The 16935-nt window shown below is 38.6% G+C and overlaps 1 protein-coding gene across 2 annotated transcripts in view; it reads left to right on the forward strand.

Moving 5' to 3' along the window:
* The window catches only part of MDN1 (midasin AAA ATPase 1), a 130699-nt gene that overhangs the window by 16230 nt on the left and 97534 nt on the right, over positions 1-16935 (forward strand). For both annotated transcript variants that reach the window (XM_081045201.1, XM_081045202.1), the window contains exons 6-13: positions 1745-1987; positions 2210-2341; positions 5039-5142; positions 6544-6658; positions 10062-10255; positions 10932-11013; positions 14774-14869; positions 16220-16332. In XM_081045201.1, coding sequence (XP_080901327.1) covers positions 1745-1987; positions 2210-2341; positions 5039-5142; positions 6544-6658; positions 10062-10255; positions 10932-11013; positions 14774-14869; positions 16220-16332 — 1079 coding nt within the window. The remainder of the gene's footprint in view (positions 1-1744; positions 1988-2209; positions 2342-5038; positions 5143-6543; positions 6659-10061; positions 10256-10931; positions 11014-14773; positions 14870-16219; positions 16333-16935) is intronic.

Raw genomic sequence — 16935 nt, forward strand, 5'->3', positions numbered from 1 at the left:
TGTACATATAAAAACACGCATGTATCAATGTTTATTTCAGTGATTATTCATAAGGTGACTACACCCGTGTAATCAACACTAAGACACCAGCACTTCTAAAGCCCATGGTTCAGTCTAGTCACCAAGACTCTCACCCCTCTGTAACAACTCTGCTAACATAGGTTAGGTTTGCAGGGTTAGAGTTTTAATACAGGGAAGGATTCTGGCTGGGGCGGGCTGATGTTGGGCAGTAGTGGTGGGGCCCAGGGGCAGAATGCAGAATGGTGCTGTGGCCCAGCTCACCTGCCAAATTGCTGGAGTAACAGCTTTTCAGAGAGTTCAAGAACTTCTAGCCCTGAATCTCATTTTGTCCTCACATTTTTTTAGGAGACTAGCCATGTTTGAAAAGTTACTATTCCTTAAAAGTTAACAATCATTCCATTTTTCCAAGAGGTCATTTTCCGTCATATATTAGTTGCATTATTATTTAAAAGTTTTTAAAATTGTGGTAAAATGCACATAACATTTACCATCTTAAACATTTTTAAGTGTACACTTAAGTATATTCACACTGTTGTGCTAGCAAACTCCAGAACTTTTTCATCTTACAAAACTGAAACACTACGCTCATTAAACATACTGGGTGCATTATTATTATTTTTAACTTTTTGTTATGGAGAATGCCAAAGACATTCTATGAGTAGAAACAATGGTGTAATGAACCTTCATATACCCATCACCCGTCTTCAGTCATTATAAATTTGTGGTCAGTTATGTTTCATTTCTATACCTGCTTACTTGCCCCACGCCACAATTTTGAAAGCAACTCCTAAATTTCACATCATTTCATGTCTAAATATTTTAGTGTGTATGTAAATATATGTAAAAAAAAGCACTTACAAATAACCCCAATAACTCTTTATTGTACCTGAAAAAGTTTTTAATAATTTTATAATATAAAATACACATTTAGTGTCCACATTTATTTCATTGTCTCAGAAATGTGTGCATTTTTGATCATAGATGTGAAATCCTAGAATATGATGAGAGAAAGGAAAACAAACAAAAATATAGTTGTGGTTTGCCCCATTCCTTGCGTGTCAGCTTTTTTTGCTTGTTAAGCTTTGAGAGACTTTTTCTTTTCCTTTTTTTTAAATAAATTTTATTGGGGAATATTGGGGGACAGTGTGTTTCTCCAGGGCCCATCGGCTCCCAGTAGTTGTCTTTCAATCTACTTGTGGAGGGCACAGCTCAGCTCCAAGTCCAGTCACTGTTTTCAATCTTTCGTTGCAGGGGGCGCAGCCCACCTTCCCATGTGGGAATTTAACTGGCAACCCTGTTGTTGAGAGCTCACGTTCTAACCAACTGAGCCATCTAGCCGCCCCTCCGGAAGCTCAGCAGCAGCTCGTTGTTTTCAATCTAGTTGTGGAGGGCACAGCTCACTGGCCCATGTGGGAATCGAACCAGCAGCCCTGTTGTTCAGAGCTTGCTCTCAAACCAACTGAGCCATCTGGCCGCCCCCGGGAGACTTTTACTTAAATTTGTTAGCAAAATCCCCATTCCCCAAGGCAGAGTGGGAGGCGAGGAAGAAAGGAAAGGAAAAATGTCCGATCCTTACTTTGGGTAACACCTATTATAGTTCTGGTACTACTAATTTATTGACAGAGGTTTATGTAAAGGTCAGTGGAAGCATTGTTGTATAACCATGCTCTTTGGAGTAAGGGCTGTTGTTGACATGCCTTTTATTTCTTATTTGCCTCTTTAGGCTAGTAATAGGAGTTCTACTCGTGAACAGGAGCTGGCCTTTAGGTCTTACGTGCTGGTTGAGTCAGTCTGCAAAAATCTTCAGACCCTCGCTATGGCAGTGGCTTCTCAGAATGCTGTGTTGTTGGAAGGACCAATAGGATGTGGCAAAACTTCCTTAGTTGAACATTTAGCTGCGATGACAGGAAGAAGGAAGCCCCCTCAGCTGTTCAAAGTCCAGCTTGGAGATCAGACTGACAGTAAGGTAATTAAGAAGTGGCAAATTTTGGTATGTTAACATGCTTGTAAATACTGTTTTTGCTAAGAGACTGTGAGAATAGTTATTGGTCTTCTTCATAACGGATGGGACCCAGCTGTGAAAACCTCGAGTGCTTGCTTATATCCCTATAGAAGTTTAATGGAAATAATCAAAGGATGTAGCATTAGGACCTCAGGTGTATGACTTGAGTAATTTTTCTTTCTGCAGATGCTGCTGGGAATGTATCGCTGCACAGATGTCCCAGGAGAGTTTGTGTGGCAGCCTGGCACCCTGACACAGGCAGCCACCAGGGGACACTGGATTCTTCTGGAGGACATTGATTATGCACCCTTAGACGTGGTATGTCATTCTTCTAATTACTGCCTAATTTCCTGTCTTTGAAGAGTATTTAGTTAATTGTGATTCTAGGGGATGATTTGAACACCAGAGGTGTTTGATGAGAGATCGGCTGTAAGAAGCTCAGTCATGGTTACCTACCTAATCTGGTTTGAGGTCTTGGATTACTTGGCTGGTCTCCTGTTTGATAGAAAATTGATAAAATTCTGCTTGTACTGTTTAGTAGTTGACTGTGTGACCAATTTCATAGTAGTTTTTTCTGCCTTTAGTTGAATATTGAATATATGGTCAGTTTCACAGCCTTTCCAAGAAATAGGCCCTGTGGGGAACATCTTACCCCTGTTACAGATACTCTGAGAACTTTGAGACCCTACTTCCCAGCTCTGGCATCTGTAGAGCAGTGAGTGGGGCTGAGGACAGTTGAAGGAAGGGATGATGTAATAAGAGAGTGCTTGTCTTTGTTCCATGAAAGAAAATATACTGGATGTATATTTTCCCTTGTGTGTAAAATTTAGCTATGGAGGCAGTCCATGTTTTCTCTGTGTTCTGTAAACTGTGACCAAAAAACAGTATTGCAGAAAGATTTCAGCATATTTTCCTGAGATTGGCTTTAATTTTCTTTTAATGTGAACTCCAAAGTTACCTGCATATGGACTTTCCCCTCTTGGAAATGAGAGCGAGAGAAAGAGAGAGAGAGAGAGAAGGTTTAGAGAGCTATAAAGGGGAAGGAGTGGCTATAATATTTGCATATTATGACGATTTTAGAGTCTGATGGGTAAAGATGAAATGGGGTTATTGGCTGAGATGCGGCCTCACAATTTGATCACTGTATTCTAGAGTCTTAATGCTCAGTTTTATAGATCTAGAAACTAGATTTTCTTAATAAGCGCCCAGAGTCAAGGCTGACTCCTACCAGTGAGACTTAAAACTAAAACTAAACCACCAGGCCAATTTAAAGGTATTTGATGAGTCTTTTTCACTTTCTAGTGCTCTCTTTCCTAGGCATTTTTTCCCAGAAATCAGGGTAGCTGGGAAGACATTCGGATTATGTGTTGTTGACTTAGACTAGCCAAAGAAAATAGAGGAACATCAGGGATATTCCATTCTTGCCATGATGGAGCCTAGGAATCTATCTCTGTTCCATAGCTAAGTACATTCTTTGAGAGTAAGACCAGTTTCAAGGCCAAACTGAGAATTTCTGTCTTGGTCTCCCTTTGGCAGCGTCTGATAAACACCAAAAAATTCCCGTACTTTGAATTCTGTTTTGTGCAGACTATTCCCCTTCTGTTAATACATTTGTTTCCAGAGGGTATGTTGTTCAATTAATTATAGTTGTTTTTACTTAAAACCATACTTGGATCCCTTGGTTATTATTTAATTGTTTCCAAAACTTTTCAGCTAATATTTTAAAGTAGCTTTTACAGTCTCATTCAGGATGATTTTCTTTAATTTCAGGTGTTGGAGTTGCTCCTCTATTTTGGGGGTGGTGGGGGGCTTTCCTTTCAGCTCCTAGCATGTATGAAATAGTGATGCTTACTAAAGTTATGTCTGATATTTTAGAACCCTCTTCTTTGGTTCTTTGTGTTTCTTACTTTGTTTTTTCTTTTCATACTTCCCCTGTAAGCTCATGTCCCCTAGATCCATAATGTCTGGCCCACACTTTTCTCAGAAAAATCTGTACTTGGATGTTCCTTAGCCAGTGGAATTTCGATATGTCCAAAATGGAGCTTGTCTGCTCTGTCACATCGTTACCAAGCCAGAAGTTTGATGTCTCCTTCTTCTAGTCTCTCATTTAGTCTTATATTGTTTAGTACTATTTCCTCATCTTGTTATTCTGTTCTTTCTATCCCACTGCCTTAGCACTGGGCTTATTTTTGTATCTGTCAGTTTGTCTACCTGTCTAGCCCTTTTGCCTTAGTTACCTGACTAGTGTGCTTTTTTCACCTCTTGCCCTCCAAGCTAGCTCCTTACAGTTTGTCTTCCATATTGCGCAGTTGGTTTTCTAAAAAAAAAAAATACTTTTTCTCAGATGAAAATTCTCCCAATAACTTTCATGAAAAAATTCAAACTCTTTAGCTTAGCACAGGAAGCCTTTTATCATGTTTCTAAGCATTGTATTTTTTTCCATGCATATTCTGCCTTCACTTTTAACAGAATCCTGCCATGCCATGCTCTTAATCACATACATTTTTATCCATTTGAATAGTTTGCCTGGAGTATATAAACGTGCCATTGCTCTCCCACCAAACTTGGCTGACTCCTGCTCATACTTTGAGACTCAGTGAATGTCACTACCTCTGGAACAGCTTCACTGCTCTGCTTCTAAACCACTCCATTCTGACGTACAGCCACCCTCTGTCTTCAAACATCTCTTCGTACATCCGGGCTCACACTGTCATGCTGCATGGTGCTTTGCCTGGCTGTCCTCTGTCAGATGCTGGGCTCTAAAGCCTCGTTTATGTCTGGAATTTTAGTGTTCTTACTTGGCTCTGTTCCATAGTAGGCACTCAATGAATGTTGAATAAATAAGTTGTTCTGCTGGAGTGTAGGTGGCTCAGGCTTTCCCACCTGCCTTTTGACCCCAGTTCATGCTGTGAGAACTGGGGTTTCCTTTAGTGTGTTCATTATAGAGAAAGAGGGTTGTTTTGTTTTATGTTACTTCTGTCTTAATAGCTTTATCAGTGGGGTTTTGTGATTTAGGTTTCCGTGCTGATCCCTCTCTTGGAGAATGGAGAGCTCTTGATTCCTGGCCGAGGTGACTGTCTGAAAGTGGCTCCTGGATTTCAGTTCTTTGCAACCAGGAGGTATGTCTTAATAACCTTTCTATCCCCACTGTGGAGCCCCTTCCTCATATGTCCGCATGCTAGATTGTTGAGTCTGAAAGTCTTTAAATAGAGTTCTCTGGGCCCACTTTAAGCAAGGTTAATTGGAACTACTGAGAGATCCAACCTTCTCATTCCTGACTATTTTTAATGGAGATAATTAATTTAGAAAGCAAGATTTTTTTTTCCACTTAAAAATAAGTAACCAGTTTAAAAATTTCTTTATCTTATTTTCAAAAATAATCATGGTTGAGATTGTTGTCAGATAGCCCTGGGTTTGAGTCCTGACGCTTTGATATCTGTGTATACCTTGCTTGATTGGGGCTAATAATACCTATTTTACAACTTGATATAAGTTGTAAAGATTAAGTGAAATGACTTACATTAAAGACCTGTCACATAGTAAGTACCCAACTAATGGCTAGCCATGAAAATGATGATGATGATGACATGTACATTTCAAGCTGATAAAAAAATTGAGTATAAGCATCAACAAAGAAAGAAAATCTAAGCATAAAATCCTGTCTACATTTTATAATAACATGAAAGTAGTGGTTTATTTCCTATTGGTTGTCCATACCTGTACAGCTTTTCCACGGTCTTAAAATGCCCAGGAGTGAAATTAATGTCACATTATACTTAGTGATTATATTAGTGTTTACCTCTGTGAGCATTACTCCCAGATGGAATGTAGAGCTAACCTAACAGTTCTCCAGAAATACCTTGCTAGGCCCTATTAATTTTAATAGAGCCTGATTTTATTCACAGAGATAGTGAAGTTCTTTCCTGCTAAGTACCTAAAAAGTCCTGGGACATCACAGAAAAATGTCAGATTGAGTGACATCTTAGTTGAGTGAGTGACATCATAGTTGAGTGAGCAAGGGAGATTCTTCTTCTCTTCCTTATGCGATCTCCTTAGGGCAGTCGTTAGGATTTAATTAGAGGGCCTAAGTGTAAGCATGTGGCTTTTCCAGAGTGCATGTTTAATGAATACCTCTCTCTTCTGAACATTTTTAATAATATTGGGTACTGTAGCTTTTGGTAATATGCAGTGAACTTATTTTTAATGCTATGGACCTTTCTCTTTCCTTAATTTATGCCTTAAGGAAGATAAATGTGTTGTTGAAATCAAAACACCTAATAGAATCATTTGCAGTGACTTGAAAATAACTTGGTTAAACACCCTTAGGAAAAGAGTCCAACTTGAGCCAACAGGCAGCCTTTCATTTGTCATCTGTCCTATAAGCCCAACATAGTGGTATCTAGCCCCAGAAAGAATGTGAGTTTTATTCGTATGTGAGATCATATCTAGTAAGGGATAGCCATAATTTAAGATTAAAATTGGAAGTTCTGTGTGACTCTTTTTTTTATTTTGAAATACAGACTCTTGAGCTATGGAGGAAATTGGTATCGACCACTAAATAGTCATGCTACTCTGCTAGATAAATATTGGACCAAAATTCACCTGGATAACATGGATAAGACAGAACTGAATGAGGTATGTGATTATTAGAAGGAAAGTATCGAGGCCTTTCTTTTTTGCTTTTTATTATTAAACGTTTCAGGCCTACATGTAAATAGAGGGAACAGTATAATGAATCCCCAAAGTACTCATCAACCTGAATTTATAATTAATGTGCTAACATTTTACTGAATTCACTTAATCTAGTATTTTTTATTTGTTAATATATTTGAATGTAAACCCCATAATATTTTATCTCCAAATACTTTCATGCATATCTAAAAATTTAAGGGCAAGTTTTCATATATAACACAATAATATTATACCCAACAAAAATGCACGGTAATTCTTTAGTACCATTTAGTTCTCAGACCGTATTTGTTGTCCCAGTTGTCCCCAAAGGATCTTTTTACTAAGTTGATTTGTAATTAATATCTTTTACAATCAACAACTTAATGCACACTTTGATCTGGATATTAATGAACCTCGAGATGAATTGTTTTCTGGATTTTATGCATTGATTCACTTTGTAGTATCTCTGATTACCTTCAGTCATTAAGAGTTATGTTTACTTTACTCTGCTAACCCCTCACCTCCCTTTGTATCTACCTACTCACTTGGAAAGCTTCCCATTCCTTAATGCTTTGTCTTGGAGAATAGCAAAAAAAGCTATTGTCAGTGATTGTCCAGGCATGGGAGGGGTGTTTTGCTCTTCATTAATGTAAGTTTTTAGATAAATAAGTAACACGAGACAATCTTTTCAAATATTTCATTCAGCATTTTAGGTATTTATTAGCAGAGGGGTTATCAGGGTATCTAGTTCACCATATTACTGGGAAAACCTTGTTCATGTAAAGTCTACGAAGCCTTGCCTTGCCAGTGTGATTTTGTAACTCTATAGCCTATTTTACACTTGTGAATTTCTTATCTCACTGTCATTCCCAGTTGTGTATTTCTGTATCTGGTAATATCTTTCTTTCCCTGTTTTGCTGGTCTCAACTATAAGCTCCTGCCTTACTTACTCACCTCTGTGTCCCCACCATCCACTCAGTGCCTGGCACTTTGTATGTGTTTGTTGTATTGCTCTGCCATAATACAGCTTTTTCTTTTGCAATTATAGACATTTAAATGTTTAATTTTCAGACTTAAATGCCAGTCTATTCTCTAAAGGAGAAGATTGAAGTTCACATTTAGGTGTGACTTATTGGGATTGAGACAATGGGAAGAGCATTTGATAGCTACTTTTTTCTTTCTTAAACTATATTCTGTACTTGAAGTACAAGCCAAAGCTCATCTCTCTATTTCTGTCATAAACAACAGGAAGTCATTCTGCTCACAGGAAGTGCAAGAGGAACATTCACCCTCTCACTTAAATGTCGTATGTCATATTTAGATAGTTGACTTTGAGAAGCTTACTTGTTATTTTTAAGCTTCTGGACTTGCTGATAAATCATAATAACACTCTACTGAATAAATGACTGTTGGCTAAAACCTTTGTGTGTGTTACTTAGGAAACAAAATAGTCTTATGCCGACCTCACAGGGAACACAAGGAACTGCATTTCTGTTGCTGCCAACCCGTCGTCCTATGCTTAGAAAGATTGTTTTTGAGTTCTTGCTGAAATATCAAATTATGCTTTAAAAAAGGAGCTATTTATGTAGTGCTAATCTCATACCTAGTGAGTGCCAGGAACTCACCCCTGGCTGTTTCTCAAACTTTGTCTGCCCTGTACACCTTGCATGTGTTAAGTCCCGATGCCTTTCTCTGCTGGTGTACCCACTCACAGCCACTGGTGACTTCTGCCAGGTGCCTCTGCATGAAACCTTCCAGGGTCCCCCAAGCAGGGCCGATCATGTTGTCCTTTGTGCCGCAAGCTTGATTTGCTTGCATATCTGCTTCTTATGCCAGATGGAGTTTCTTGAGAGTGGGCTCCATTCCTCATTTGTTTCTCTATCCCTGGAACAGTGAGTGATATAAAGTAGGTAATAAATGCTTATCAAAGGAATGAATCTCCAAAAGGCATATCAAATTGATAATGGAGCCATATCATGTCAGTTTAAGTGATATTATGTTTACATTTTTTACTTATAGTTAATAAAGAAAATGCATTTTTTGGCTAAGGTAGAAAGAAAATGACTGGTTGGTAGGCACATATAAATCTTTTCTATTCAGAACTGCACACTACACCCTCCTATATGATTCCATATATATGACAGACTTAAAAACAAAACCATAAAGATTGAAATCAGATTCGTGATTCCCAGGGGCAGGGTGTCGGGGAATGTTGACTACAAAGGGAAATGAGGGAACTTTTTGTTTTAGGGGTGATAGAAATAGTCCTTATTTTGTTTGTGGTGACCAAGGTTATAAATAATATGACCAATTTTATGTTTCCTCTGTACACAAAAATGTATTTCTGTATTTGAAAGGTCCATATTTAATGGATCTTTCCATTAAATTGCATTTGTGCATTGTATTATTCTCTTCTATCCTTATTTAATTTTAATCCATCTGAAATATGTTTTCAACAATATTTGCTGTAAAATCCTCCAGTAACAAAAGGTATGAAGATATAAAATCTGAGATCTACCACTTGAGATGACACTCTGAAAAGGTTTTAGTTCTTTACCCTTATAAATATGTGGACATTGCATTTTTAATATGTACAAAATATGTGGATAATTTATATGTAAATTGGAATCACAATATATTTCTTTTCAAGCTAATTTAAACGTACTGGATGGTAATATTGCTCATATATTCATGATATTTCCCTTCTCAAATAGATTTGACTGAACAATTCCATATCATAAAACCTTGGAACCAGTATTATGAGCACTGAGTATTACACTGCAAAAAATTCTTAATAGTTATCAAAGTGGACGAGATCTTCTGCTTTTTAAATTCTGTCATCTGCTTTTTAAAGATCAGCTGCTTTTTAGTACTTAACACTAGCTCCTTTTACTGTGGTCTGCTTTTAAAAAGTTATTTTTCCTTTTCCAGCTTCTAATTTGCTTTGGCTGAGAAATGATGTAACAAATCGTGGTAGAGTTGTGTATGTAATTAGAGTAAACAGCACCTGCAGGATTCATCATTGAGTAAAGTCCTGGGACCTGGATGTGTATGTTGCTTGGAGACTCTTCGCCATCTCTTGTGCATGCCCTAAGCTTGTGTCACAGATGGTGAGGTGGCCGCATAACTGAGTTCTGGGTGGGAAGAAAGTCATGGTTTTTGAGGGGAATGGGCTGTGCATAAGGGTGGAAGTTCTTATACTTGGTAAAGACAGATTTCGTAGAGAAATACATTTTTTGGTTGACTAGTGTCAGGAGCAGTTTATGTGTGCTTTTAAAAAATCACTGTCGGCTGTTAAACTTTTTTTGCTTTTTTTCTCCCTGTGTCAGCTAAATTTGCTTTGCTTTTTTTTTACCCCCTCTGTCAGGTTCTTCAGAGCAGATACCCCAGCCTATTGGCAGCAACTGATCACTTGCTAGACATTTACATCCAGCTTACTGGAGAGAAACATCACTCTCAGAGTGACAGTTCTGCTGGGTGTGAACAGGCACCTCTGGAAGTTTCAGAAGCCAGAAGAGAAAATAAAAGACTGAGCCTTGAGGGAAGAGAATTGTCTCTAAGGTACTGGACTAACCACTTTTTTGAGTTGATATTTTAAAAACTACTTTCCTCAAAAGTTCTTTCCAGCTAGAATGAATGCTTACGAGAGCTCAGGTTTATGAAGTTAGACTTCTGTTCTGCATTGTGGTGTCAGCTCCACTTTTCAGACCTATGGTTACTGATGAGAATGGCTTGTAAAGGTAATGTTATTTTTTATTTAAAAATAACTTTTAAAGCCAAAGTTGGGAGTAGTTACTGACATAATTATTTCACTGGATGTCCTTTTGTGGTCTTGTATAAGGCCCTGGGATTTTACTGTGTGTATATATATATATATATATATATATAGTGAATTCTGTGCCTTTTCTCTCCATTCTCCATGGTTGACTTATCCTTTGAGAAGTGAGAATTAGGAATGGGCCACTGCCCTCAGTTTGCTCTGAGAGTTGCTCCTCCACCCCATTACCTTCTCTGGCATGGATGGAGAGCAGTGAGTTACAGGTCATTTCCTGGTAGGGGCAGGGATGGAACCCCTCACTTATTCTTTCCACTGATACTCTTTATCTTCACATTGCCAGGAAAAAGGAGAGACTTCGTTGTCAGGTAGCCACAGACTTAAGTGAACCAAATAAACTCTAATGCCTTTGATGCCTGTGGTCTTTTATTTGTTGGCTTTTTTTGTTTGTTTTTTTTTAAGGGACCTACTGAATTGGTGTAATAGGATTGCCCATAGCTTTGACAGTCTGTCTGCATCAGCGTCATTAAGTATTTTTCAAGAGGTAAGATACAATCTCCTTGCTTGTTTTCTCTGTGCCCTATCAGGCTATTGATTTCCATTGTTATTTTCTATTTTCTTTTTCATTTATTTATTTTAATTTAATTTGATTTTTAAAAATTTTCTTTCATTTGACTGTTGTAGGAGTTTTTCTTTTGTGTAGGTATTGTATGTTAAACTAAAACTGAACTAATGTTGCCTTCAAACTAATTGGGCATAATAAATGTTTTGTGGGTTTTTTTGCGACAGTTTACTACTTAGTTCAATTAAGTACAATTTGAGATAGAGTAGAACAGGTACTGTTATTAAAGGTAAATTGAAAAAACATCTCCCAGATGATAATGTTATAAAATATAAAGTGTTTTATATTTTATATTTATTCCTATATGTAATTTCTTAGTTTATTTGATAGATTTGTATTTCTTCGCTTGTATCAGTAGGGCCTCTTAATTTTAGTCCAGAGAAATTTATGTGGAGGTTACAAAGTGTAACCTTGTGTTTTGGGCTTGGGAAAAAATTTGTGTGAGAAGGAAGCTCAATTGAATTATAACTCTGCCATATTCAATAAGAACAAAGAGATTTCTTCCTGCTTGCTTAAGAATAAAACTGGTACTGCCTGAAGATCTATGGGCTTTTAAAAACATTGACCAATTTTGATTATAAAGTGTTCCTGGTTTCTGTTAGCTAGGACTGAGGAAAGAACAGTGACCCAGTTTGGTTTGCAGTGTCTCTTTGTGTTTGGTAAGGTTACTTTGAGTAGAAAGAAACCTCATTTGGAGTGTATACTTTAGCTCAGCTGACCCTGAAATGCTGTGTTGCCAGCCTTTAATCTCGTTCTGCCCCCAGGGAACTACTCTTCCCATTCTCCTACACTTCTCATCTTACAGGCAACCCTGTTTTGTATTTTTAAAATAAAATATGGTATTTGTAGGATTCCTCTTCTTAGTGTCTATTTTAGAATGTCAGTGTGTGTGTGTGTGTGTGTGTGTGTAAAACCACTTTACTGAGATGCATAATTCACTTACCATAAAATTCACTCTTTTAAAGTGTATAATTCAGGTTTTTTAGTGTATTCACAGAGTTATGTAGCCATCACCACTATCTAATGCTAGAATAATTTCATCACCTTTGAAAGAAACCTTGTACACATATAGCCATCATCCCCATTTTCCCCTCCAGGCAGCCCCTGGCAACCACTTATCTACCTTCTGTTTATAGATTTGCTGATTCTGGACATTTCATTTGAATGGAAACATACAGTATGTGCATATTCTCTCAGTTAATTCATGTTGAATGTAGCATGAGTCAGTACTTCATTCTTTTTACAGCTAAATAACATTTCATTGTATGTATATACTATGTTTTGTTATTCCATTTGATGGATGGTAAGGTTGTTTTCATCTTTTGGCTATTGTGAAGAATGCTGCTGTGAACATTTGTATACAAGTGTTTTATTAATATAGAAACAATATACATGTTCTGCTGAAAATGGGAAAATAATAGGAAAGCAAAATGATAAAAATATTTCTCTGGCCAGGAATTCCCCAGCACTGGTAATACTTGGTGTATCTTTTTTCAGATCTTTTTCTATGTTATATATAGGCTTACGAACTATCACAGTTCTCCCTTTAAAGATATTATCTTGTTGACAAGATCAGGACAGTTGTTTTGCAGAACATTCCACCTTCTGGCTTACCTGGTTGCTTCTTTATTGATCTGACACCAACTGGTTCTGCAGTTCAATCCATTTCTGATACTGGCTACCTGAGTTAGTGTAGACCTCATAGGTTCAAGGCCTCAACCCTCCACAAGGTTGCCCTCACTTTAGACTCCAGTCGCAAGTATTGGGGGCCACCCACACTTGTAACCTACTAGCTATAAAGTCAGGGGTTCCCACAACCCCCTCAGATTCAGTAATTGACTCACAGAACTCATTGAAAGCACTGTATGGTATAGGTTACAGTTTTGATATAAAAGATACAACTCAGGAACAGTCAAATGGAAGAGATGCATAGGGCAAGGTCTCAAAGGTCCCAAGCACAGAACTTCTGTTGCTGTGGAGTCAGGGTGTGCCACCCGTCTGGGACATCCGTATGTCCACCAACCAGGAAGCTCTCCAAGCTTTGGATAGCCAGCCTTTTATTGTGGTCTTTAATCTCGTCATTGGCCATATGATGGAGCTCAGTTTCTAGCCTTTCTCCCCTCCTCAAAGGTTGGGGGTGGAACTGAAAGTTTCAAACCTTCAATCAGTGCTTGGTCTTTCTGGCCTGGCCAGTCCCATCTTTAAACTATCTAAAGGTCCATCAGGAGTCAGGTTGTTTAGCATAATAAACTCTGGTATGGTCCAAAGTGGCTCTACTGAATAACAAAAGACACTCCTTACTCCTGGTAATTCCAAGGGGTTTTGAAGCTCTGTACCAGAAATTAGGGACAAAAACCCAGATAAATATTCTCTCTCTCTCTCTCTCTCTCTCTCTCTCTCTCTCTCTCTCTCTCTCTCTGTCTCTGTTTCTCTCTCTTAAATGCATGTGTTTGTGAAGTTTATCGATATATTGTACTTAGTGGTGGCAGAACCAGATACAGTAAGTCCTCACTAAATGTTGTTGTTAGGTTCTTGGAAACTGCAACTTTAAGCAAAATGAAGTATAATGAAACCAATTTTACCATAGGTTAGTTGATGTAAACAAAGGTTAAGTTCATAAAACGTATTTCTGGCCACAAAACTTCTAAATAAAGACTCTAGACACTTCTAATATTAAGTATTGAAATAAATGTGAGCTATACATACATTTAAGAAAGTTTAATAAAAGCAAGTAAGACCATTATTTGCCAGCCAACTTATTCTAGTTCAGGGTTGAGGGTGACCAGAGCTTCTCCCAGCAGGTCAGGGCTCAAGGTGGGACCCAGCCCTTGACAGGATGCTGTTCTATCACAGGGCCACTCACTCAGACTGGACAGTTTAGACATGTCTACCTAATGCGCACGTCTTTGGGATGTGGGAGGAAACCAGAGGACCCATAGGAAACCCGGGGACAATGCAAACTACACAGACAGTGGCCCTAGCCAAGAATTGATTGTTTTTTCTCATCAACATCATAATGAAACTAGGATGAGCAAAAATGATGTTACTTGAAGACCTGCTGTATATTCTTTGTTTTGCCACACTCGTGGTGTCCTTTAGCTGGTCGTTTATCTTGTCTTGCTCGTAAACAGAAATTGAACAGAATCCTTGAAGTATTCGCATTCAACTTTTGGGGGGTAGAATCCATGTTTGGTGGTGATATGTACTTTATATTTCATTACATCAGCGGGCACATATCTGGGTGGCCTCAGTCGTTGCTGGGTACTGGGTTAGAGTAATGACAATGGGCTCCCTTTATTGCACACCAGCAGTTTCCCTTTACAGCTAGGAAGTAACCTTTCGGTGTGACTTCCACTGTCTGAGAGTCAGTTCCTCCGTGAACCGTACACCTAATGATTAACATGCATTACTGTTGTTGCCTGAGTTTCGGATTTGCACAAGGAGATGTTTTGTTTTTTACCAATTACCCAATATTTTGATAGTAAAACCTTCACCTTTGTGTCTTGTCTGGTATGGTGAGGTCCTGAGCCTGGGGATGGTACCTTATCTGTACTTGCCTTAGACTTGGAGAAATGTACCTGCTGGATTTGTGTGCCTCCCTTTTATGACCTGGATAGTGATGTTCTGTTGTTCATGTATTATTTTAAAAATCAGTCAGCATTTACCTTGGATATTTTAATAGGCTCTGGACTGTTTCACAGCAATGCTCTCTAAGCATACAAGCAAACTGAAAATGGCAGAAGTCATTGGAAGCAAATTGAACATTTCCAAGAAAAAGGTACGTAGTGCTATTTTTACTTCCCTATTGAAGAGAAACTGAAATGTTTAGCTTACTTGCTGGTCTCTCCTCCTTACCTGGAACAACTGTTGCAATAACTGCCTCCTCTGTCTAAGTTGGTAGTTTTGGTGCTACCTCTCATGGACCTAAAGTTCTCACTATCGCCTCGATAAGTGTTTCTTCATGTGTTTCACATTATTAAAGTAAGTTTCCTGGGATCCTGTATCACAGGCATGCCTTACTCTCCAGTGTTTTAATGAGCATGTTGTTCTGTAGGTTGTGGACTCAGGACTGGAACTGTGTCTTAGTAACACTTTTGTCTGTAGTTTTATGCACAATTAGATTTTCCCCAACTTTTTCTTCATATTTCCAAACATCAGAACAATTGAAAAGAATAGTACCAATGAACACCTGTATACACACTATTTAGGTCATTGCTGGCATTGTTAGTATTTTGCCATTCTTGTTTTATATCAACGTGTATTTCTGGAGGAGAGAGCCTTTCCACAGTGGTGTTGACAACTGGAGAAATGCCTGAGGCCCATCTTGAGGCAGATAGGTATCTGGCATTCCCAAAGGAATGATGTTTTCAAAAAGCTTTATGTCAGTAGCTGAGTAGTTAGAAATGTTCCTTAGGCTTCTGAAACTGTTGGGATGCTTTTGGCTACTGGTAATAAGACATTTACTAAAAGGAGCTTAATAAATACATTAATTATAGAAAGCAAGACAAATGAAACTACAACGATCGGTTTAGACTGATCAGTATTCACCCCCTTTGGTTGAAGAGGGGTTCCCCTTCCCTGAGCATTCTGTCTTTTTATTCCTGCCCAGACTTGAACAAAATCTGAATTCTTTGGGTTAGTGACAAGGATCAATAGTGAGGAATGGCAGTTGGGTGGATGTCCTGGAGCATCGTCATGGCTTCTATTTCTGCCTCGGCTGTAGGCGGATGTTCCGTGGTTCATTCCAGTCACTGTTCCTGCGCTGCGTTAGGAATTTGAAGCATAGCTGAAGAAAAATTACTTTGATTTCTTTTCATATCTTTTAGGAGTAGAGTTTGTGTTAACTCTGTTGGGATATGTCAGTGTGTTCACTTTAGATATAGGCAGATACCTAAATAGGCTTAGTTGAAGAAATAAAAAGTACTATTAAAGGGAAATGCAATCAATGTTTTTTAAAACATTAGAAATTTGGAAAATAAAAAGAAAACACCTTCTGCTAACTCGCCTATCTTGGAAATAGAGTGCTTCTTAGTAAAGGGCTATTTGAAGGGTGCAGTAAGCCTCATGGCTGAGGAAATGTGTGAAGGGTATACAGATGCTACTCTGGTAAATCTTCCCCCTCCCGTAGGCTGAATTCTTCTGCCAACTTTATAAACCAGAAATTGTGATCAATGAGCTCGATGTGCAAGTGGGTCGAGTGCGACTTCTGCGGAAACAAAGCGAGGCTGTGCACAGACAGAGGTAAATGGTGTTCTAATGTGATGGCTGTGGCGCTCTTGGGAACTTGACAGAAGCTCTAGTCCGGCTGCTTGGAGCAAAACCTGTCTGGACTGGGATCTCTAGTGCATGGGATGGGAAGGAGCGGTGTTTTCCCAAAATATGTTCTATGGAACTAGATGCTAATTGGTGAAGGACGTGATGACAGAGGGTCATTAGAGACTTGGGTCTAGCAAAGATGTATCAGATTTTATTCACAGTAGCATACTTACATGTAGTGAAGGAAGTCTCACTGGGAAGCCAGGCAAGGTCCTAACATTAGTCTCTTAATTCCTTGAAGCCTGGACTTACATTCTGAGACGTAGGTACCATTTGTTACTTAACTATATGCCTAACGTTGTGCTAAGTGCTTTGCATATGTTTTCTCATGTAGTGATTATAATAATCCTATGAATTAACATACTAGTGTCCTAGGGCTGCCATAACAAATTACTGTGCGTTTGTAACCAAAAACAAGAGCTATTTATTCTCTCACAGTTCTGGAAGCTAGAAGTCCCAAATCTAGGTTTGGCTGGGCCACACTCCCTCTGAAGTCTCTTGCCTCTTCCTGGCTGCTGACAGCTCCCA

Source organism: Rhinolophus hipposideros, assembly GCF_964194185.1.
Source record: "Rhinolophus hipposideros genome assembly, chromosome: 3".
In the NCBI taxonomy this organism is placed as follows: Eukaryota; Metazoa; Chordata; class Mammalia; order Chiroptera; family Rhinolophidae; genus Rhinolophus; species Rhinolophus hipposideros.